This window comes from Indicator indicator, chromosome 8 (genome assembly GCF_027791375.1).
Source record: "Indicator indicator isolate 239-I01 chromosome 8, UM_Iind_1.1, whole genome shotgun sequence".
Taxonomy (NCBI): domain Eukaryota; kingdom Metazoa; phylum Chordata; class Aves; order Piciformes; family Indicatoridae; genus Indicator; species Indicator indicator.
In genome coordinates, this window is record NC_072017.1 from 24554967 (window position 1) to 24577895 (window position 22929).

General features: G+C 39.3%; 1 protein-coding gene across 1 annotated transcript in view; it reads right to left on the minus strand.

The window, feature by feature from the left end:
* FHIP1A (FHF complex subunit HOOK interacting protein 1A) overlaps positions 1 to 22467 on the minus strand; it is a 38028-nt gene extending 15561 nt beyond the window's left edge. The window contains exons 1-5 of the mRNA XM_054383174.1: positions 22366 to 22467; positions 20412 to 21038; positions 16893 to 17051; positions 14668 to 14754; positions 324 to 491 (exon numbers count right to left, since the gene is read on the minus strand). Coding sequence (XP_054239149.1) covers positions 324 to 491; positions 14668 to 14754; positions 16893 to 17051; positions 20412 to 21038; positions 22366 to 22467 — 1143 coding nt within the window. The remainder of the gene's footprint in view (positions 1 to 323; positions 492 to 14667; positions 14755 to 16892; positions 17052 to 20411; positions 21039 to 22365) is intronic.
* Positions 22468 to 22929: the final 462 nt, after the last annotated feature.

Below are 22929 nucleotides of genomic sequence, written 5' to 3' on the forward strand. Positions count from 1 at the left end.
TTTTTTTTATGGTATCAGTACTTCAGCAGTATCCAGAATAAAAATTCTTCTAAAATTTACCTTTAATCTCAAAAATTCAGACTTCTAGAAGCTCTCATCTTCCTCTATCCCATCTCCTGTACACATGAAACCACCTCACTTAACAACTTATTATAGTGGTAGATACACATTCATAAAGCAGAGGGGTTGAAGAAATCACACATTTGGAGGGAGGGAGAAAGTTCCTGCTTTAGCAGATCCCCAATGAACATATGGAATCTTTCATTGAAATATTTAAGCTACATCCCTGCTGAGCACCTGGCCTGGCCAGCTGCGTGCCTTACCCGGAATGGCGTGTTGATGCGGCTGGTCAGCGTGTCCAGGATGTGCACATTTTCATGTCGGTGCAGCAAAATAAAACGGAGGAAAACCTTGAGGAGGGCAGGCTCTGAAACACTGCGCAAAAAGAGATCCAGGTATGCAGTGGTAGTCATCACTTCTTCCACAGTCACCTAGAAGCAAATCATGTAAATGCAAACGTACTGCATACACAAAATCTCCTCTGCACCTGTAGACCTGGCAGAAGCTCCAAGCTGCCACAGAAACATTGAGAGTTTTGCTTCTGAATGACTCACGTGCATTTTTGAACCCATTTCTTACCTGTCTAACATCCCCAGGGGAGAAAAAACCCTCCCCAAAACTGACATCCCAAATCTCACACACATTCTCTGAATCACGCTAAAAGCTCCCCACCATCTTTCTTCCCATGTCAGCTCTTTTTGCATCACACTTCTGTCATCCTTCAGAAGCATTTTCAGATATTGTGAATACCTGCATCTACCACTTTATTAAAAATCAATGCCAGAGTACAATCAAAGCCCAGTACAAAGTCTTGATTCTAGAGCTTGAAAGAAATCCCCACCGCTATCCAGAATTTTGCCACTCTTTTCCCCTCTACTTTCCACAGCACAATTTCTTATTTTACTCAGTTTGACAAGGAGTATGTATATACATACACATACCTCAAGCTCCCCAAAACTTTGCTATTTGTAAATCAAAATGCAATTAAAATATCCAGATGCCATTTGCATGCCATAACCCATGCTGCTTTGCTTATTGCAATCCTTTGGAGCTTATCTATTCACAAAGCACAGAAAACTCCAAGGGCCACCTCTGCACCACGCACTGCTGTTGCAAAGTCAGCTTTTCAAAAAATAGTTACCCAGGAACCTAATAAGCTTAAGTGCACAAAGATAAACCCCAAAATACAAGAATCTGCCTATATGAAAGGAAGTATTAAACATCTTTTGTTTACCAAACTTAGCTGGATAAATGAAAAGACTGACTTTATTAGAAAAGAATCAAAGCTGTCACTTCAGAGCTAAGAGGATTTAGAAATATTCAGAAGGGCAATATTTACGTAACATGCTGTAAATACTAAAATCCCTGTTACATTATGCTGCATGTTAGCCACATACACAGTAATGCCATGCTGCAGATGTTCTCTTTAAAGCATTTAAGACCACGAGCTTCTTTGGGCTGGTTACACAGGACATAGGAATGCTGTATGCAGCCTGCAGACCTTATGGAGAAGGGGCACCAAAGAGGAAAGCAGACAGACTCTACAGTTAAGGTTATTAATTCACTCTCATTCTGAGGCTTTATTCTAGTACTCAGCTACACTGTCCTTAATACAGCTCATTTTGGCACCAGAAACCAAGCACCAGTGAAGCAGTGACAACTGAATTTTTTCTCTAGGGTGGGGAAACAAGTTCACCTTCTTGGTTTATTGCAGCAAAGATGGACCAAAAGAAAAAAAAATAAAACAAAACAAACCAACAAGCATTGTAACACAGCAGTGTAAAGAAAGGAATGAAGCATGCTTTCACAGGTTGTGTGAACTTAATAAGGCTAAGTAAACAACTGCTAGATGTATTTTCTAAATCTCTGGTTGTATGTTCAGTGGTACCAAAATCAGAAATGAGAACATAGTTCTTTCACAGAATAATACACGTTAACATATGCTCCAACTCAGAATACATTTTAGTAATTTGTTCCTCCTCCTTTCCTTACAAGTGTCAGGTGAAAAAAAAAAAAAAAACAACAAACCACACACACCAAAAAACAACCAAATTATTGGGCTAAGCAACCCAAAGTTACAAACGGCAGATGAGCTGGCCAAGCCACTCTCCATCATTTATCAGCAGTCCTGGCTCACAGGTGAGGTCCCTGATGACTGGAGGCTGGCCAGTGTGATGCCCATCCACAAAAAGGGTCTGAAAGAGGAACCAGGAAATTACAGACCTGTCAGCCTGACCTCGGTGCCAGGCAAGGTTATGGAACAGGTCATCCTGAGTACAATCACACAGAACCTGCAAGATGGTCAAGGGATCAGGCCCAGCCAGCATGGATTCAGGAGGGGCAAGTCCTGCCTGACCAACCTGATCTGCTTTTATGATCAGGTTACCGCCTGGTGAATGCAGGGAAGGCTGTGGATGGAGTCTACCTGGACTTCAGCAAAGCCTTTGACACTGTCTGCCACAAGAAGCTCCTGGCAAAGCTGGCAGCTCGTGGTTTGGACAGATTCACTCTGAAATGGGTCAGGAACTGGCTGGAGGGCCGGGCCCAGAGAGTGGTGGTGAACGGTGCCACATCCAGTTGGTGGCCAGTCACTAGTGGTGTCCCCCAGGGATCAGTGCTGGGCCCCATCCTGTTCAGTATCTTTATTGATGATGTAGATGAAGGAATTGAGTCCATCATCAGTAAATTTGCAGATGACACCAAGTTAGGAGCAGGTGTTGATCTGTTGGAGGGTAGAACAGAGGGACCTGGACAGGCTGGATGGTTGGGCAGAGGCCAATGGGATGAAATTTAACAAGGCTAAGTGCAAGGTTCTACACTTTGGCCACAACAACCCCAAGCAGCGCTACAGGCTGGGGTCAGAGTGCCTGGAGAGCAGCCAGACAGAAAGGGACCTGGGGGTGCTGGTTGATAGTAGGCTGAACATGAGCCAGCAGTGTGCCCAGGCAGCCAGGAGAGCCAATGGCATCCTGGCCTGTATCACGAATAGTGTAGCCAGCAGGACAAGGGAGGTTATTCTTCCCCTATACTCAGCCCTGGTCAGGCCACACCTTGAGTATTGTGTCCCTGTGTTCTGGGCCCCTCAATTCAAGAGAGATGTTGAGGTACTGGAAAGTGTCCAGAGAAGGGCAACGAAGCTGGTGAGGGGCCTGGAACACAAACCCTGTAAGGAGAGGCTGAGGGAGCTGGGGTTGTTCAGCCTGGAGAAGAGGAGTCTCAGGGGTGACCTCATTGCTGTCTACAACTACCTGAAGGGAGGTTGTAGGCAGGTGGGGGTTGGTCTCTTCTCCCAGGCAACCAGCAGCAGAACAAGAGGACACAGTCTCAAGTTGTGCCAGGGGAGGTATAGGCTGGATATTAGGAGGAAGTTCTTCACAGAGAGAGTGATTGCCCATTGGAATGGGCTGCCCAGGGAGGTGGTGGAGTCACCATCGCTGGAGACGTTCAAGAGGAGACTGGATGAGGCATTTAGTGCCATGGTCTAGTTGATTGGATAGGGCTGGGTGATAGGTTGGACTGGATGATCTTGGAGGTCTCTTCCAACCTGGTTGATTCCATCATTCTATGATTCTATGGCCAGAATTAGCTAGTCCTGTGGGTGCAGTCCTAACTCAAATTCTGTATTACTATAAACATGACAAAACAAATGAGCTTATGCACATACACATGCTATTCCACAGGACTACTGCCACATTTCCATCTCCAAAAAACCTGCTCAGGAAGAGAGCCAAGGTTGTGAAACAAAGAAAATTGTTTCTGGTTGGGGTCAAGATTCTTCCATTTTTGGCAACAGTCAAATGGTGTGGGGACTTGTGGGCTAAAAAGGAATGGCTTTCTGATGGAAGCTACTGACTGTTACCCTGAAAACTGGCTTGTTTGCTTGGTTTGTATGTTCGTTTGTTTTGTTGGGGTTTCTTTGTCTGGCTGGTTTCAGTTTTATTTGTATTCATAGTGCACTCTGTAAAAAGCATAGCTCAAGAAATCCATCATGTGACATCATTATGATAGTATAGAGTTCAAAGCCTTTAAACACTCTGTCAAGGAAAGGGCAGACAGAAGTAATGCATCGTTGTCTCTGTGTCACTTCTCCTTCCTCCCTTATGGAGAGAAGGAAGCACTTTCTTGGCCTGCAGGTTTCACAGATGTTTGCTAACAGTAAAGGAATTGGCCTATGCATATGTACAAAATACACAGCTGTAAATGAAAGCAAGAAAAGCCAACAGATTCACAAGGGCAGTGACCTTTTTCTGAAACTAATGCTCTTTGGACAACTGATCCTACATTTGTATTAGTGAAGGAAATTCATATACTTTTCAGAGTACATATCATGAAAAAAAAAAAGACTAGCAGAAAGGCAGACAGAGCCTACTTGAAAAAATAAATGTTCAATGCTGAGAACATGTTCAGTGCTCCTAACAGCTGGGCACTAGACAAAAAGAGAAATCATGTTTACTGTAGCCAGTGCTTCACTGATACCACTGAACAGAGCTAGAAGAAACAACTAAAGAGTAATGAAGCCCAAACAGTTCACAAAGGAGTAAATTACAACCTTGTTAAATTTTAACTGTTTGAATTGAGTTTTTTTTGTCCAGGGTGCCACATTGCAATTATTTTTTTTTCTTCTGGGGAAAGAAGTTGCTGCATCTGCTTAACTATTTTCTGAGAGAGAAGACTAAGTCTTATCAAGATTTAATATTTTTACATTTTTCAGTGAAAACACACTGCCTTCAAACTTCCACAATAAATGAAGCTAGGATCTCTTTTGCAGCTCACTGTGCAACACTTAACACAGGCAAGTTAACACTGTACAAGCAATTTTAATGCTATTGTGTTCTAGAAGTTCTGCTACTCTCTCAACATGCCTTGTTATGCAAGTCTGTCCATACAAACCAGCACAGAGACTGTCCCTCTGCATCCTCTCAAGAGCAAATCAAATAGAAATACAGTTTATTGGCATTTGAAACAAAACCTACATATTCAGCTCAGGAAAAAGATCAATTAACCTAGCAAGGAGATAATCTTTACCTTTACAATTGTATCTTATTTTACCACCTTGCATTCTGGGTTTGTTTCTCCCTTTTACCATATCCGACCTTAAGTATAATTTCTGAAAATTTGAGGGACCTTCAGAAGTATTCACAAAGACTAATTTTAACTCCATGAGGCTAAACTTCCATTTACTCCATTAGCTTGCTCTGAATGAACCTCTAGAGAACTCTATTTGGGTTTTTTTGCAATTAACTAGAGATTGATGTTGGAGAAACCAGTCGTACCAAGCAAAACACACACTTGGAAAAAACTCTTCTAACTCTGCACACCTTTTCTACAGATTGCATTACACACAATACATTGAGTATTGAAAGTAAGACATCCAATTTGTGCAGGTACTACTGAAGATCTCCGCTTTCTAAGGTATCAAAGCTATGCTATTAAGCTTCATTCAGACTACCTGCTGGTTGTCTCTTCTTGAACTAATGTCTTGTGAGACATTTGGGGAAAATAAAGAAATCCTTTCTAATAAATTCAAATCCTTATTTAGGTAAACAACAAAAGAACAAATGTTCCCAGGGAACAAAACATTTAGAACCCAGGTCAAGCATAAGCACAAACATTCAGATTCTGAAAAGGCTTACAAAAACTTTGTATCATAATAAATATTGATTACATCATAATTAGTCCAAGTAAATTTTAGATAGGCCTCAGAACTGAATAGTTTTGAAAGGATGATAAAAAGCAAGCAAAAACTTACACACATCCACAAATCTGGTATTTAATTTGAAAATTCTTCACATGATAATTCAAATCTCAAGAAAAACACCATAACAAAGGAACATGAATAAAATTAAATATGGTAGTTTTCTAGAAAAGCTCTTTATTAAGCAAGTACATTTCAAGCTACGTTTTTGATAAGGATAATTGGGCAATATTAAAATTCACCACTGCCACAACAGCAAAAACAAAAACCCACCAGCATCACGCCTTGCATTAGATCCTTTGTACTAATGGTAAAAATGAGTGATACCTCTGATCACAAGATAAAACTGTAGGGCTGAAAATAAAAAAAAGAAAATCCATATCCATTGCATTAGTCAGACCAGTAGTCTACCATTTATATTTTCATTATCCACAGCTGTAACAACTAAAAGTTGCTGGAATCTTTTTTTTCTAATATACATTTACATTGTCTATCTAACACAGCTTAAAAAATTAAGCTGTTTTTCTATACAATTATCAGTTTTTACAGGTACTTTAAGATGCAATCTTCTACAAAAGGGACTTCCTTCATAGCCAGACAGATATTTGATTAGAGATTATTGAAAAAGAGAAAGCTACTTTTAGCTTTTTAATATCCTTCTCTAATTATGTAATAATTTTTAGCAAATCTTTCCTGTCCTCGTCTGATGATTGATTAGATGGTGAGGCAGACCACTGTAAAGAGGTCCAGCTTTTACAAGACACTGTGCCAAGTAATAGCAAAGAGCCAGAAATTACTGTCATTGCGAGTACAGTTTAATACATTAGACTCACTATGTTAGACCAATTGCACTGCTCCTTTATTACTGGCTATTTTCCCTTGGGATCCACACAATATATTTTCTAATTTACAGCTTCATGCTCTCTTGTAGGAATATGGCTATCACGATTCCTGTTTTCCTTCTTCTTGTCCATAAAGAGACCATGAATATTCTTATTAGAACTTATCCTCTAGATCTGCAAGCAGTTTAAACCTGAATAAGTCCACCTCACTGATCAGAAAATTCACTATTCCCACTCTCCTTTCTATTAATTTTCAGCTTCTTGCCCCCTGCTTATACTAGCAGAAGGGTTCATGCTTCACTCCAATGCACAGTGAATTGGCTCAGGGAATTGATTCAGGTTAAAAGGAAATAAAGGTGAGTTTTAACCTCAATCAGTTTCTCATATGAACAGCTGTCCTGGCAAAAGAGAGCAGGGACAAATGGGATCAGGGACAAAGGATGTTTGCACCCTGAGGGGAACCAGAAAACCATTACTGCTTCAACTTGCCTAAATTTACATTTATAAACTGCTTCAGTTTATACCAGGTTAAAATTCAACTCTACTGTAGTATTTGATGTAGAAGGTGAAAGGCACCTTTAACATATACCCACTCAGTAGCCAATAAAATCAAGTTTTCTAGCTATTAATGGGCTTCTCCAAAGCATGGGACTATTCTTAGTTTTCCAGTAACATTTGATGTACACCTTTTTACAGCAGCAGCTGTCCATCACTTTTCAGTAAGGTGTAAGACAGTATTATTTCTAAATGAGAACTGACAGTCTTGCAGGGTATTGGTAAAGACGCTCCTTCTCATCTGTACAGTATAATTTACAGGTCATTTCCCCCTCACTGAGCTGTGTAATCATCAGGCAAGTATTACTGAATTATCACAGAAGCATGCTGTGTTACAGGTTTTAGTTTAGACGGGCTAGTGTGCAACAGAACTGAGGTCCATTGGACAGAGCTTGTTTGACAGGACCATGCCAGCGCTTCCACAGAGCAGTTCTGTTCACTTAGCCAACAGCAACATTTTACACAATTTTTCCATTATTCAGATTAAAAGAAGCCTTCCAAGTATAAAAGTAATTATATTGTGGTTAGCAATTAGATGCTGTGTAACAAAGCAGTAAATGGAAAGACATAAAAAAAAAAAAAAAATCTACTTTCATCATACAGTTTGTCAAATTCTTAGTGCTATCTTCAATAAATTGAAATAACACAAATTACATAAACATTCAGGATGTTCTGAATAGCTGTCTTTGTCATCTGCATTCTCTGAATGCCAAGTTACAATTAAACCACAAGCCCTTACAGATGTATATAACCAATCCCAGTTGTATCGAAGACAGCATAACAATTATGTATACTGCAGTGTGGCTCCTGATTATCTAGCGAATGGTTTTAACTGCGAAGTATACAGGTAGTGAAGACCCTCTGAAAAGGCTTTCATTCAGATGTCTACAACAGTGCTCCAAATACCTAAAAGAATAAGGTAAATAAGTACCTTTTACTAACAAATATATAGACTAAAACAAGGCAAGAGGGCCTCTAGCAGAATCAGTAGAAGAGACCTCAATAAGGTTATTCTGGATTCACTCTGAGATTTCAACTTAAGAAAAGGTTTTAACTGAAGAGAAATTTAGCCTTATTTTATTACTTGGAGCCTTGTACAATCTGGCCCCAGAAGACCTTGTATTTTTTTTGACAGAGCTCAAAAATTTTAGTTTTGAAAGTGAAGCAAGAAGTGAAGAGAGACTGAGAGACCTGGGGCTCTTTAGTCTTGAGAAGAGAAGGCTGAGAGGGGATCTCATCAAGGTTTATAAATATCGGAGGGGTGGGTGTCAAGTGGAGGGGGCCAATCTCTTTTTGGTGGTGTGCAGTAATAAGAGAAGGAACAACAGACACAAACTTGAACATAGAAGATTTCACCTCAACATGAGGAGAAACTTCTTCACAGTGAGGATGACTGAGCACTGGAACAGCCTGCCCAGAGAGGTTGTGGAGTCTCCTTCTCTGGAGACTCTTTCAAAACCTGCCTGGATGCATTCCTGTGCAGATTACTGTAGGTCATCCTGCTTTGGCAAGGGGCTTGGACTTGATGATCTCTGGAGGTCCCTTCCAACCTCAAACGTTCTATGATTCTATGACTCTAAGTAGCCAATGTAGTATGCCACAGAAATTTAAAGGTATGGCTTTGTACCTCAGCAGAATTAACACCTTCTCACAAGTATTCCCCCCCCGCCAAGTACCAAAACCTAGGTAGAGAACTGCATAGTTTCAAGTAGTAAATGACATGCCATCAAAAAATATCAGTCTTAAACTAAGAACAGGTTCTTCCAGATAGACTTATTTTCTTAAATCTTATATACTTAAGCCAGAAAGAATAAAAGAAAGTTTGGACAAAAATTCAAGTCACAGATTGTTACTACAAAAACAAACCACTAAATTAACCTTTTCTTTAACTCTGCATCTTTATGGACAAAACGTTTTATTCCCTCTGCTTTTAACTAAATGTGCACAGAAATAAGGGATTTGTGACCTCCCTGAAAAAGGTCACTGAAGCTCTTTTTTCAATGTCTCAAGCAACTCAGATGTCAAAGTTTGGGAGGTAATGCTTCTGTAGAAAGCACAATAAAATCCAGACAAGCAAAGGACAAGACCAGGCTGTCCAGCAGAGCTGTTTAATGCACACCCCTAGCTTCAGAACATGCATCCAGGCTCTCTCTACCGATGTGCAGCTCCTGAGGTAGGAGCGCTGTCAATCTCTCATTACATGTGTAGGTGGGATAACCCACACAAAGGGGCAGGACTAGTACAGACCAAGTATAAATTAGGCTACAAGAATGTGCTATATTTAGAATATTTATCTTTGAGAAATGAAGTCTGGGAGTCATGAACTTAAGAACATTTTGGTTAGTTAAGCACATTGCAGTTAATCTGCTATGTAAGTAACCTTTGTGGAGCTCACTGTAAAAACAGGTCCTTGCCCCATCAATTGGAAACTTCCTTAACTGGGAAAAAACCTGAACTAGCAAATTCTTTTTTCAGCTCCATGCTAGCTTCCTGAGATAAACCACAAAAATCACACTAAGCAAAACGTTTCTCTCCCCACCCCCTGACTTTTTAATAGCAACGCTCTCTCTATTCCTCACCACTCCTGTGCTGTTTCATTCACACATTGAAGTATGTGTAAGGAGACAATCTGCAAAAATTTCCAAAAGGCACAGCTTACTACATAGTTCCATAAATGTTGCAGACATTTCCACATCACACATACAGATCTCAAAGCATCATACTGAAATTCTGATCTACTTACACTGAAATGGTGATGCTATTTTTATCAAAAGTCTTGTTTGATAATCCAATATTTTCACTTAGCAGAAGAGAAGGAAGCCAAGGAAAGGAGACATAGGATCTGCATGGATGAACTAGGAGCTCCTAACAGAACTGAAACATGAAAACAAAGAGAGAAGCAAGGAGAAGTGAACCAGGAGGAATATGGAAAACCTGTCTGAGTGTGCAGAGAAAGGATTAGGAAAGCTAAAACCCAGCTGCAGCTGAAAAAAGGCTTTAACAGCATGAAAAGCATGCGACCATTGCTGAATGAGGTAAGGAACCTGGTGACAAAACAAAGCCAGAGATACTTCTTCACCTTGGTCTTTACTGGCATGATTTGGTTTTGGCAATCCCAGGTCCCTAAAATAAGATCAGAAGTGCAGAGCAAGAAATACTTATTCTTAGAGGAGGAGAATCAGGTTAAGGAACACTTACACTGGACATATGTGTCCATGTGGCCTGGTAAGTTACAGACCTTACTCTTGAGGCCTTTTTGAAAAGTTGTGGCTACCAGAAGAGGCTCCTGAGGACTGAAGTAAGCATATGTCAGTCCAGTCTTCAAGAAGGATGACCCAGGGAACAGCATTCTGGTCATCCTCACATCCATCCCTGGGAAGAGAATGGAGTAAAACCATCTGGAGGACATTTCTAAACATACTAAGCAGGTGGTTGTGACTGGGAGTAGTCAGTATGCATTTTCAAAGGGGAAATAAGTCTGACCAACTTGATAGCCTTCTACAATAAGATGACTGGCTCAACTGACAAACAGAGCAGTTACCACTTATTTTGCAAGGCTTTTGACACTCTCTCTTGTACTACATTTTCATAGACAAAATTATAAAGAATGCAAAGGATAAGTGGGCAGTGAGGTGGATCAAAAACTGCAAGGCTCAAAGCATTGTGACCAGGAAATGTAAAGTCCAGCTACAGACCAGTGTTACATGGTCTGTCTGTGTTGGGGCCAATAGTGTTTAATTGCTTCAATAATGGCCTATCTGATGAAATGGAGTACACCCTCATCCAAGTTTGTAGATGTTACAAAAGTGGGCAGGGTAACTGACAGACTGGACCGCTGTGCTGCCATTCAGAGGGATCATGACAGTCTGAAGAAAAGGGCAAACAGGAACCTCACAAAGTTCAGTAAATGCAAAGTCCCATGCCTGCGGACAAATAACCTCAGGCAAAAGTGCACACTGGGAACTGACTGTCTGGAAGGCAGCTTTGCAAGAACACATCTACAGATTCTTGTGAAAAAAAATAAAAAAAACAACCAAATAAAGCCCTGGCCATGAGCCAGCAATGCAGCCTTGTGACAAAGAGCCACAGCCTCCTGGGCTACATACTTCTCCTTTACTCTACTGGTAAGATGCACTAAAGCACTGAGCTCCCCAGTACAAGCCAAGCACTGATATACTGCAGTAAATCCAGCAACAGCCCACAAAGATGAATATGGGATAGGAGCATCCATCATCGGAGGAGAGGCTGAGAGAATTTAGACTGCTCAACTTGGAGAAAAGAAGGATCTTATTCATAAACACCTGCTGGAAAGAAGCAAAGAAGATGGAGCCAAACTCTTCTCAGTGATGCCCCCAGTGAAAGGGCAGGAAGCAATGAGCCACAAACTGAAATCCAAGAAATTTCAAATGGAGATTAGGAAAAAAAAAGAAAAAAGGAAAAAATGGAAAAGAAAGAATAAAAAAGGCAAAGACTACACACTTTCCTACTGTACAGGTGGTTAAACACTGGAACAGTGTTGCCCAGAGAGGGTGCACCATCTCCAACTTTGGAGATACTCACCACTCAACTGGATACATCCCTGACCAACCTGTTGTAGCTGACCCTGCTCTGCGCAAGAAGGTTGAACAGACCATTCTCCAGAGGTGCCTGCCAGCCTCAACCATTCTGTGAACAGGCAAGAGAAAGAATCTGGGCAGCACCTGTCATCTCCAGGCTTAGCTTTAATCCAAGAGTGAGCAACCCTCCTTGTACCAGACATTTTGCATATATTTGAATACATGGATTGCAAAGGCAAACTGATGTGGTTACTCCATGAGGGATTAAGAGCTACTAAGTCTGCTAGCTACACAATTTATCTAATAGTGCTTGTACAGCTGTTTGGCTTACTTTATTTTATGTACTTGAATCAATTAAACTTGATTTGGTGATTAGGCAGGAAGTCACCTTAACATGATTTGCTTATGCTGCTGCTGCTATTTCAGACAGAAATCAAATTCGATCACATTGAGAACAAAAGATTGAAGACTTCTTTCCTAGTTGTCTACATTTTTGACTGAAGCTGCAAAAGCAAAAAAATTCAAGTCTGTGTCTTGCTGCCAAGCATTTTTTTCCTCAAAACATTACTTCTTGAAGAAAAAACTAGAATATACTACAAGGCCAAGTGCCAAGTCCTCCATCTGGGTCACAACCACCCCATGGCAAGCTACAGACCTGAGGATGTGTGGTTGGAAAGCTGTGACTTGGAGAAGGATCTGGGGCTTCTGGTTGATGGTCAATTAAATTTGAATCAGCAGTGTGCCCAGGTGGCCAAGAAAGCCAATGACACCCTGGCTTGTATCAGAAACACTGGCCAGCAGGAACAGGGAGGTGATCATCCCCTATACTCAGCACTGGTGATGCCACACCTTGAGTACTGTGTTCAGTTCTGGGCCAGTCATTACAGGAAAGACATCAAGGTTCTCGAGTGTGTTCAGAGAAGGGCAACAAGACTCATGAAGGGCCTGGAGCACATGGCCTACAAGGAGCATGTGAGGGAGTGAAGGTTGTTCAGTCTGGAGAAGAGGAGGCTGAGGGGAGACCTCATCGCTCTCTACAAATACCTGGAGCAAGGAGGGGGGCAGCCTCTTCTCCTTGGTGGAAAGCAACAGGACTAGAGGAAAGGGTTTCAAGCTGCACCAGGAGAGGTTCAGGCTGGGTGCTTCACAGAGAGGGCTATCAAACATTGGAATGGTCTTCCCAGGGCAGTGGTGGAGTCACCATCCTTAGAGGTTTTAAGCAGCGTGTGGACCTGGTACTTAGGGACGTGGTTTAGGGTTGACCCTTCAGTGCTGGGTCGAGGGTTGGACTGGATGATCTTTGAGGTCTCTTCCAACTAGATGTTTTTTGTGTATCTGACTTAGCATGAATATTTTCAATGGCAACTAGAAAATCATTGTAATGTATGGAAGAATTGTTACACATAATTCTCTGTCTTACACCTGTCATAAATGCAAAGATGTAAAATATTTCTCTTCTGTTAATGTAGAGCACGGCACAGAAAGACTGAAGAGGTCAAATCTGCCTCTACTTGTTTCCTTTTGCTATGAAGTGTTGGTCTTACGTATGAAAGCCCTTTATCAGATCCACTAGATGGTGCAATCCATCTTCTCCATGTAAAGTCAATACATGTAAGTAGTCCATTTTTAAAGAGGAAAAAGTCAAACTTAGCACTAATCAAGGAAAGGTTACTGTCAGAGCAACGCACCAAACTGAATACTAGGGTTCAGGAAAGATCTAGGCCTGAAACTCACACAAGTTAGCAGCTATCATCTCCATTTTCAAGAGAAATATGATTTCACCCAATTTCAGAGTATATAAAATGAGGTTCAACAAGATTTTCAACCTATGAAAAAGGTAATCAGAACAGCATGTTTTACATGATTTAAGTAACATCAACACAGAAATCTTTGAGCCAATTGGAGGTTAGCAGATTTACTGACTAAGAGTGGTATTCAGCAACATGGTAGCAGTTAAAACCTAAAATTTGGCTGAAGTATTTCATAGGTGAAATCAGAACCCACTAAGACTTCAAGTGCACACCTCGATTCTGACATTGCCCTTGGTATCCATAGCCATGACCTAAACCTGGTTAGCTTTTCACTTCTGTTTCTAATTCCCAGTCTTGGTAAGGGATTAAATCAAAATACAGAAATAGAAAACATCACAGCCAGGTAAGGCGGTGAACAATCTCAATGACAGGTTACAGCCTGGATCCATATCACCTTGGAATTGTATTTCACCCCTCATCAAGTTCTCAAATATTTGAGGTCTGCTGAATCACTGAAGATTCTATATTCCTTATCACTTCTTTGCTAAGTGACTACTTATCATGAAGAATTGTGTGCACTGCCAAGGCAAATTCTAGGGTACGGTGTTTCACTAGCCTCTCAGAAAATGGAACAGGTGCAGTGCTTTCTGCTTGGCAGGCTTAGAAAAATTAGTAGATCTTCAAAGAGTAATTAGTCCACTCTTGGCAGGTTTTGGTGGATTTTTACTCTCAGCAGTTCCTACTTTTTATCTTCCAAGTGTTACTAGATTTTTTAAATTTGTTTTTTCCTTAGGAGAATAGCTCTACCAATTGAGATAAAGAACAATACCAACTGTTCTAAAATTGGTATAATATTTCCTGACATTTGGAAAAATATCCTCATGAAAACATGCCTGCAATGATGAAATACTGTCTAAAAGGTCACTGCTTTTTTTGATGATGTGTCAGCCTAGCACAACAAAAAATATTTTGGTTCTTCATTTCACTTAAGAATTTTAAACATTTTCAGAAATATCTATATCTTGCTGAATAATCTGTATAGTGTAAAGAGAAGGTATGGAATGAAAAGACGGAAACTTAGCCTGTAAACTGACTCAGTTATATGGAAGTCACTAAAGACAGTACATTTAACAGTATCTTTACACAGAGATTACCTATAATGCTTTTGCCCATTATTATTTTGTGTCATGCTTGCACACACCACTGACCTTATGGAGTGCAGGAGCCATTACTGGCACCAAAAATCCATTGTAAATGTAATTCACAAGCTGGTTACGTATCATGGGATGTGCCACCTAAGAGGACATTGAAGACAAAGACACAGAACAGTAGCAGTGAGATTTAAATCAAGACAGTGCACAGGCTATTCTCCAGTACCAAAACCCCTTCCCATTTAACAGTACAAGTTCATTTGTCCTTCTCACTATCATTGCTATGAATCAAGCTCTTAAAGATTTTTCCTTCTTTAAAGACAAACACAAATTATGTTTACTTAAAGTAAGCCTACCAAATGTAGAGAAGAGGGATTTTCAACCTCCCTGCATGTTGACAAAGATGAATGGATGGACAGAAAAGGGTGTATACCCATGCATCAAGGGAAGATTTGAGATTCTAAATTTAGCTCCTGCAACCTCGTCAGGGTCACCTGAAGGTGATTTGCCATTGTTAGCTTGTCATCTTTCAAGAAGAAAAAAGCAGAAAAGCTGCTTTACTGATGTTCAAGAGTAGGCAAAACAAAGCACTCTCTAGCTATGGGATAAGAACACTGTTTACATCCCTTCTCCCAACCAGTATAAACCCAAAGGGAAATTAAAACAAAACCTACATTATTAATTTGATAGGTTGGTTAAGGGCTTAAAAAAAAACAACCTATTATTAGATGTGAAAAATTTACATTTATATTGAAGCATTCTTACTGTTTTCACAAAGAAAAGATATCTGCTCACACATTTAAGAAATCTGATTGAAAAAAAGTTAACAAATTCTGACTGAAGTTCACGCAGATGGAAGTATCACAGTTTACACGTGGCCACAAACATATTCTCCCACTTGCAATTCCTCCCAGTCTTGCTTTAATTTCTAGCCCTTATTTTGGAAAGGGGAAGAAAAAAGGTTGCTCTATGTTGTAATCCAGGCAAAAAGGAATAACTAGCAAAAGGTCTTGGCTACACTGTCCCTTTTTAATCACTAGCCAGCGTTTGTGGATCAACACAGAACAAGCCACACCACAAAGAACATTCCATGCATAGAGCAAAAATTCCTGCAGTAATTAAGTTTTCAAGAAGGAAAAAGACTATAAAGAAACTGCTCTTTCTGCTTGTCAGCTGAACCATTTTGAATTTATTTGAAAAGTGGTTTTAAAAATACGTCCACCAATTTGTATGCAGTAATCTTTGATGCTCTTCAGTTTTCAAGTAAAGGTCTCAAACATGACCTCCTGCAAAAATAGATCTGTAGAAAACCACTGCTTAGGCACCAAGATGAACACTACCTCCCCTTCATGTTTAAACATGCATGTTAAAACTGTTGTATCTTGCATTTAAGGAATGACAGCTACCATTATTTTTGCTTGTTCAATGCTTTAATAGTCAACCAGTTGCTTTACTGTATGTCACACATCTCACTAAAACATACCTTTAATTTACCAATAAATGTGACGTTTTTTAATCATATTCAACACATTTCTTCAAGTAACATAGAAATCTACAGTTTCTGTAAAATTTATGTAATGTTGTAATAAAATACTGGACAGGGGTTCTACAGAGTTTTCTAGCCTTAATTTTATTTTTTTAATCTCATGTACATTTAGATCAGAGAAAAAAAATTGTAAGGGATCAAGGCCAGGGAAAAAAACCCCAAAACTGCAATGAAGAACTAACGATTAATAACCAAGAGTGGATTCAAAATAGGCCAGTGTAAAATGAATTTATGTTTCTAGAAAGATACTTAAATTCTGCTTGGAAAGCTTTCTTTTTGCCGTACTCACCAACAGGCAAACCAGACTATATTCTTTTGTACACTATTAAGAGAGCTGAGGAAAACACAGAATGTTTTTCATTTCTTAAATATATGAAGACTCTTTTCCCACATGTAAAGGCATTCCATTTATTTTAGTATGAACAGTGGTACTGAAATGCCTTTTTTTTTTTTAAACAGAAAATCCTGCCAATTACATAATGGAATAAAGCCACCACACAAATCTACTATTTTCATCTGAAACTTTTATGACCTGAAAGCCTAAACCATATTAATTCATTCTTATAACCAGGCCAAACAGCACGAAGCATTCATTTCATAAGCAACTAATGTTAGTGTAAATTCAAAATTCCATGCCAGTAATAAAAGTAAATAAACTCTACTATTTACAAACTTCTGCAGAATATATTAAAAAAACCTTCTAATTCAGAAGGACAGGCAAACCCTTCTCCATTACCTGTATCACAGCATTGCAAAATTCAAGGGAATTCATGAATTGTACAAGAGCTGGTGACAAGAGCCAGTCATCTTTCAGAAGACAGTGCCACTCTTCTCCGTTTTCTTCCAGCTTTGTAGGCAAAGATGAATAGAGGCCACTTAGTCCTGTTGCTAGCACCTGTGTTTCAATAACAGAAGAGAAATAAATTAACTGCCCAACTGCTTGAATGGCAACACCACAAATGGTTTCTCTTACTAGTTTTAGTGACATAAGAGTGTGTTGAGATTAATTTAATTTCCTTTCAAAAGAGCCCTGTGGCAAGAAGACATAAATATTTTGAGGAACCTTCCATACATAATTTCCTTCTTTCAAGAGCTGGTATTGAGGAGGAAGTCATGGAGAAAATTGGGTTGTCTTATATTTTTTTCATCTGAAGCTAAATTAAAAAAGTTCTAAAATAATTTTTCTTCTTTCTTCAGTCCCTTCCAGAAGAAGCCATCACTGTCATGTATCTACAGCTCGTCTTTCAGTTGTTGATTTGAATCTTTTTGCTTGCATAGGTCTATATGAAATGACTTCACTCAGAAATACGAAATGTTAGAAACAAAGCAGGAAAGTGCCTTCAGCAACAAAATTGAAACTCAGCCTCACAGAGACCATGAACCTAAGTTCAATCCTACACACCTGAACTCAGCTGAATCCAAAAAAACCCAACAACCAAACCAAACCAAAACCCCTAAACTGTTTATAATTTCTCATTTTCCTCTCTTTATTTGAAGGGAGAGAAAGGAAGAAACAATAATTTTAAAAAAGGACTGAGATATGTTCCTGCATAGACATTGTTTCCAGTGATATTAAGGCTTATATATGATTTACGTAGAATATCAGTAGAGGATTGTATTTTTATTTACAATTTAAAAAGCACATTTTCAAAAAGGTTTTTTATGTTTTACTGAACATATCTAGAATAGTAGTAGTTTCAGTCAAAGTTTTTAGTTATTAAAGTTATTTAGAATATTAGAATCAAGAAGGTTGCAAGAGACCTCAAAGATCATCGAGTCCAACCTGTCACCCTAAACCTCATGACTATCTAAACCATGACACCAAATGCCATGTCCAATCCCCTCTTGAACACCTCCAGGGAGGGTGACTCCACCACCTCCCTGGGCAGCACATTCCAATGGCCAACCACTCTCTCTGTGAAGAACTTTCTCCTCACCTCCAGCCTAAACCTCCCCTGGCACAGCTTGAGACTGTGTCCTCTTGTTCTGCTGCTGGTTGCCTGGGAGAAGAGATCAAACCCCTCCTGGCTACAACCTCCCTTCAGGGAGTTGTAGACAGCAATGAGGTCTCCCCTGAGCCTGCTCTTCACCAGGCTAAACAGTCCCAGCTCCCTCAGCCTCTCCTCATAGGGCTTGTGCTCAAGGTCTCTCACCAGCTGGAAACATTCTAAATATTACTTACAACCCACCCTTATGTGATTTTATACAGCATTAGGGTAATTTAAAAGATTACCCTTATTTTAATGAGAATATTAAGATTCAGCCTGATGGAAATCTTTTTTAGTTTCCATTCAAAAGACTCTTGAAAGAATTTACCTTTTTTCACAAAGGGCTATTTGGCATCTACAGGGCTAGACAGTCAAAGCTGAGATGAAACACAACTGTTTTATCTATCAGAAAACAAACAGCTGACAATGTGCAAGTCAAAGACCAAGAGTTCACAGAAAGGGATTCAAGTTTTGATCATACACAAGCATAACCAGTTATAATTGCTAATTCATCCAGTCAGACAAAGGCTGTCTTTCAGAATGCCTTCCATTCCGAAATCACATAGTCTGGAAGATAGATCTCTTCTGGCATACATTATTAAAATAAATATTAAGGGAGGGAGTGGGAAAAACTGTGGAAAAAAAAAAAAAATCACTAACTTAGCACATTGTGCTACTTTTTATACACACACATATATACACATAGATATATAAAGATGCTGAAAACGTTTAAAAACTAAGAAGCTAAAGCCATTGAGCAAGGCTTTATTTGTACAATCACATTTTTCTAATACCAGAATGTTTTGCTTCTTCTCTCTCTCATGATAGAAGAGCTCAAGGCAAAAAGTTAGGAAGATCTTACTAGACCTACAGAACTACCCAAGTAACCTGCACAAACTTACACTCAAACCCAGGCTTCAGACAGTTCCAGGAAGGCAGAAATTTTGAAACAAGAACCTGAATGTCTTTTGTGTTGCAACCTGTTAATTAATGGACACTTGATTTTCCATTGTCTGCTTACAGTTTAATTGCTGTTCATAAGCACATACTTATGCTCACAGCAAGCAGTAAGATTTTCAGTGCTGTGTACAATTCTTATTTCTCCTTTCTATAGAAAGATAGTTCTTAAGCACAAGAAGTCAGTCTTGAAAAAACATACTACCCTCCACTAAAAGGAGCAGGTAATTCACAATCCATGTTTTGAAATGAAGAATTCTTTAGTTTGTCTGATTTATGGTATATATAGTATTACCATTTGAAATTACTAACAGAACTTATCACATACTATAAGCAGACATACAGAACAATGTATGTATGTGTGTGTGTATATATATATATATGTATATGCACACTACATTATGGAGTTTTAATCAGTAAGATGATAAATGTAAATTAAAACCCAGAAATAAATCCAAAAGTGAAGGAAATAAATGAGTTCATGTCCTGGAAGGCCAAGACTGGTTTCATTTTTTGTTTTACTCAGAACAGTGCCCTTCTAAACTTCTAACGTTTCTCATGTCAGTTGTACATGCTCATTCACTTTTATAGGTCCACTTTGCTTTAGCTTTAAAACTGCAGTAAGGCAACTTTGTTTATTAAATTTGGTTATTTACTTGTTTAACATCAAAAGTTTTCTACTCATGTATTAAGACTAATTTGCCAGATATAACAATGCAACACTACTACCAAGTTTTGTAACAGAGTACAACATAGTGAGACAATGGTCAGCCATAGAAATGTCCAGTTCTGTAATGAGGAGCAAGTCTCCTTTTTATCTTGCAAAAATATTACATTTCTATATAACGCTCACACTACTTCCATACTATTTGTTTTGAACTGATGTTATAGTAGGGCAAGCACATTCCATTTCAGCTAGCACTGCCACCAGAAGCAATAGTCTCAGAGCACCTTGTTCTCATTTCTTACTCCCTTCACCCTCAAAATATCGTAGGGCCTCACAGCGAGTCAGAGCAGATTCCCCTCCCACCAAATTCTGCTATAATTTCCACCAGTTTCCCAGTTTAATTCACTGCATAACTGCAAAAAACACTTGTGCTGTCCCAAAAGCACAAGGCACTGGTATGGAAACAAAGAGCAAGACTGCATTCGGCAGTAGGGCTGGCTTAAACAACATGACAAATCGTAAGAGAGCTGTCAGAAGGAACAAATTCGTTGCAACACGTCTTTAATCAAAAGTGACAGGAGAAGATGAGAAGAATACAAGGGAGACAGATTAGTTTTGAAAATTAAGCAAAACAACAACTTACTGGGCAAAAATAGGTATTTTCTGCTATGTGGTTTGCAACAACATTGTTTTCTGCAGACAGAGACATTATGAAAAGTAGTGCATCACGGGCCTGTTGGCCTACTGTTCCTTCTCGATGGATGAAGGGAATCAACAGGGAAAATATGAGGAAATTGGCAGCTCCTTGGTCCTCGCTGGTGTGGAAAAACAGCTCTAAAATGGAAGGATCTTTGGCTATTATAGAACATAACTGGTTCAAGAGGATGACCAACTCCGTTTCCACTGTTGGAGTGGCTGTTCCTGAGCAGGAACTCAGCAACATCATCAAAGGCTTCAAGATGGGTTTATGGTGCAGCAAAGGTTGATGAGACTGGGTTACCAGCATTTCATACATTTTGAGTTGCTCCATTTTTGTTTCATCAGTGAACTCTCGTCTCAGGCTCCAAAGGAAAAGCTTCTCCATGATGTTTTCTGAAACCACAAACTCCAGAATAGGCCCCATAGAGGCATCCTTTGCTTGCTCCTCAATTAACAAGAAAAGCATGTGCTCCACATAGTTCTGAACAGTGCTGGCCTCATCAGGTGAAATTGCTCCATACTTTGCCTGAATGTTTTTCAAAGGATCATGCTTTTCTAAGATTTTCAGAACCTAAAGATAAACAAAGGCAGTCAGTTATTTCAATGATTTTTTAAAAAATATGCACTTACCCCTATAAGGAAGAAAAAAAGTCAAAATTCTTAACACAAAAACTGCAAACTTGTTTCAAGCTTTTAGTTTTTGTCTGTCCAGCTTTCTGAAATTATGTTTCACATTTAGCATGTACAAGACCAAAATGCAGTGCTTTCACTCACTTTAAAAAAAAAAAAAAATCTTTTATAAGCACCAAAATTTGCCACTTATCCTGTTGCTGAAAACTTGGGGTATTCTGCAGTATGGATATACTATATTGCCTTAGACTTCAGAAATTGCATTTTAGTGATATTTGAAATAAGGGCTTAAATGAAGGGGCCTGCTCTCCAACCAGAGTAACCGTGCTCAGCATTATCAAGATCATAAGATGATTCACATCAGTAAGAGCTGCAGAAGTCCACAGAGCTGATCTTTCCTTGCCATCACATCTTATATGATACCAAATGACCACTGATGCTCATATAATCCTGCAATACTAACTATAGATCTAGGATTGAGTAACAATTGTCATCCTAGCATCCCTGAATTAAATTCTGTTTTGCACATAATCAGTGAAGCTCATTGTCTCAGAAACAATTACTGCCTTTAGCCTTTTTATGGAGGATACTTGCCACCAAAAAGCAAGAGAAACAGTGGCTCCCATAACATAACAGCATCACTACAACTAATTGAGAAAAGGCAGCTCTTGAACGATGGTTCCTCTGACCCTGGAAATACTACCATTGCTTCTCAAGATAGCCAAAAACAGCAAATGCAGCAGCACAGAAATCAATTTTATATAAACAGCTATTCATACTACTGCAGCAAATAAGGCCTTTTATTGTGGTGCTCAGAACAAAACATCTTTGCCTAAAAGAAATTGTAATCCTGATGACACACAAAGAATTTGCAGAATAGGACAAAGGTCAGAATCTACATCTATCTATCCATAACAAACAGCACTGCAAGCCTTACCCAGCACAAGGAAAGGAAGTACAGAGGTTTGCAACAGGGTACAAGACAGAGTGAATGACTAGGAAAGCCAGAAGATATTCCTTAAGATACTACCATGTCCTACCCCTTCCCATTTAGATGAAAATCTGCAGTTCCAAGTGTGATTAGTAAAGCCTAACCATACCTTGAAGGTCAATTACCTTTACGTTTTGAAAACATTTCAGTGTCATCTTCTACATTCTTCATGAAAGACATTTGTTTCTGAGCAATTGAGGATTATCCCAAAAGAAAGAATGAAGCAAATTCCTATTAACACAGCCTACTTCAAATCAATAAAACTAATTAACATTACCTGTGCCCAGTGTGTTCTAAACACTATCATGCATGTTTCTGGGTCAACACCCTGCAGGCTCGGAGCCTGACGATTTTTGCTGATATTGGTTCCAGAGGACATTATAGATTTTCCAAGAGTCAAGCAAACTGGGCCATGCTGGACTCCTTTTCAAAATCTTGTCATTAGCTTCAGATTTTCAAGCATCATGACGAGACTGATACTGTGTTTTGAGCTTTGGCATCCACAGAAATCTGTTTAAAAAACAAAACAGAAAAAACAAACCCACACAACACACATATACCTGTGCACATCAAATTACAGTGTATTACAAAACAGAAGATACTTAAAGAGAACACTAAAACCTTTTTTCTTTCAGTTGGAGAATACATTTTTTAAAAGGAAATCCTCTCAATTATTCTCATGATAATAGTTTCTAATGCTCGAACTTTTGAGATCAGTGACTGAATTAAGGCACTACTGAAAAAATAATAACAGAAGCTCATGCACTAAACATTTTATGCAACTATCCCTACATTTCTGGTTCTTCATTATGACATTTTTGTAGCTGACCATGTGTCTTTT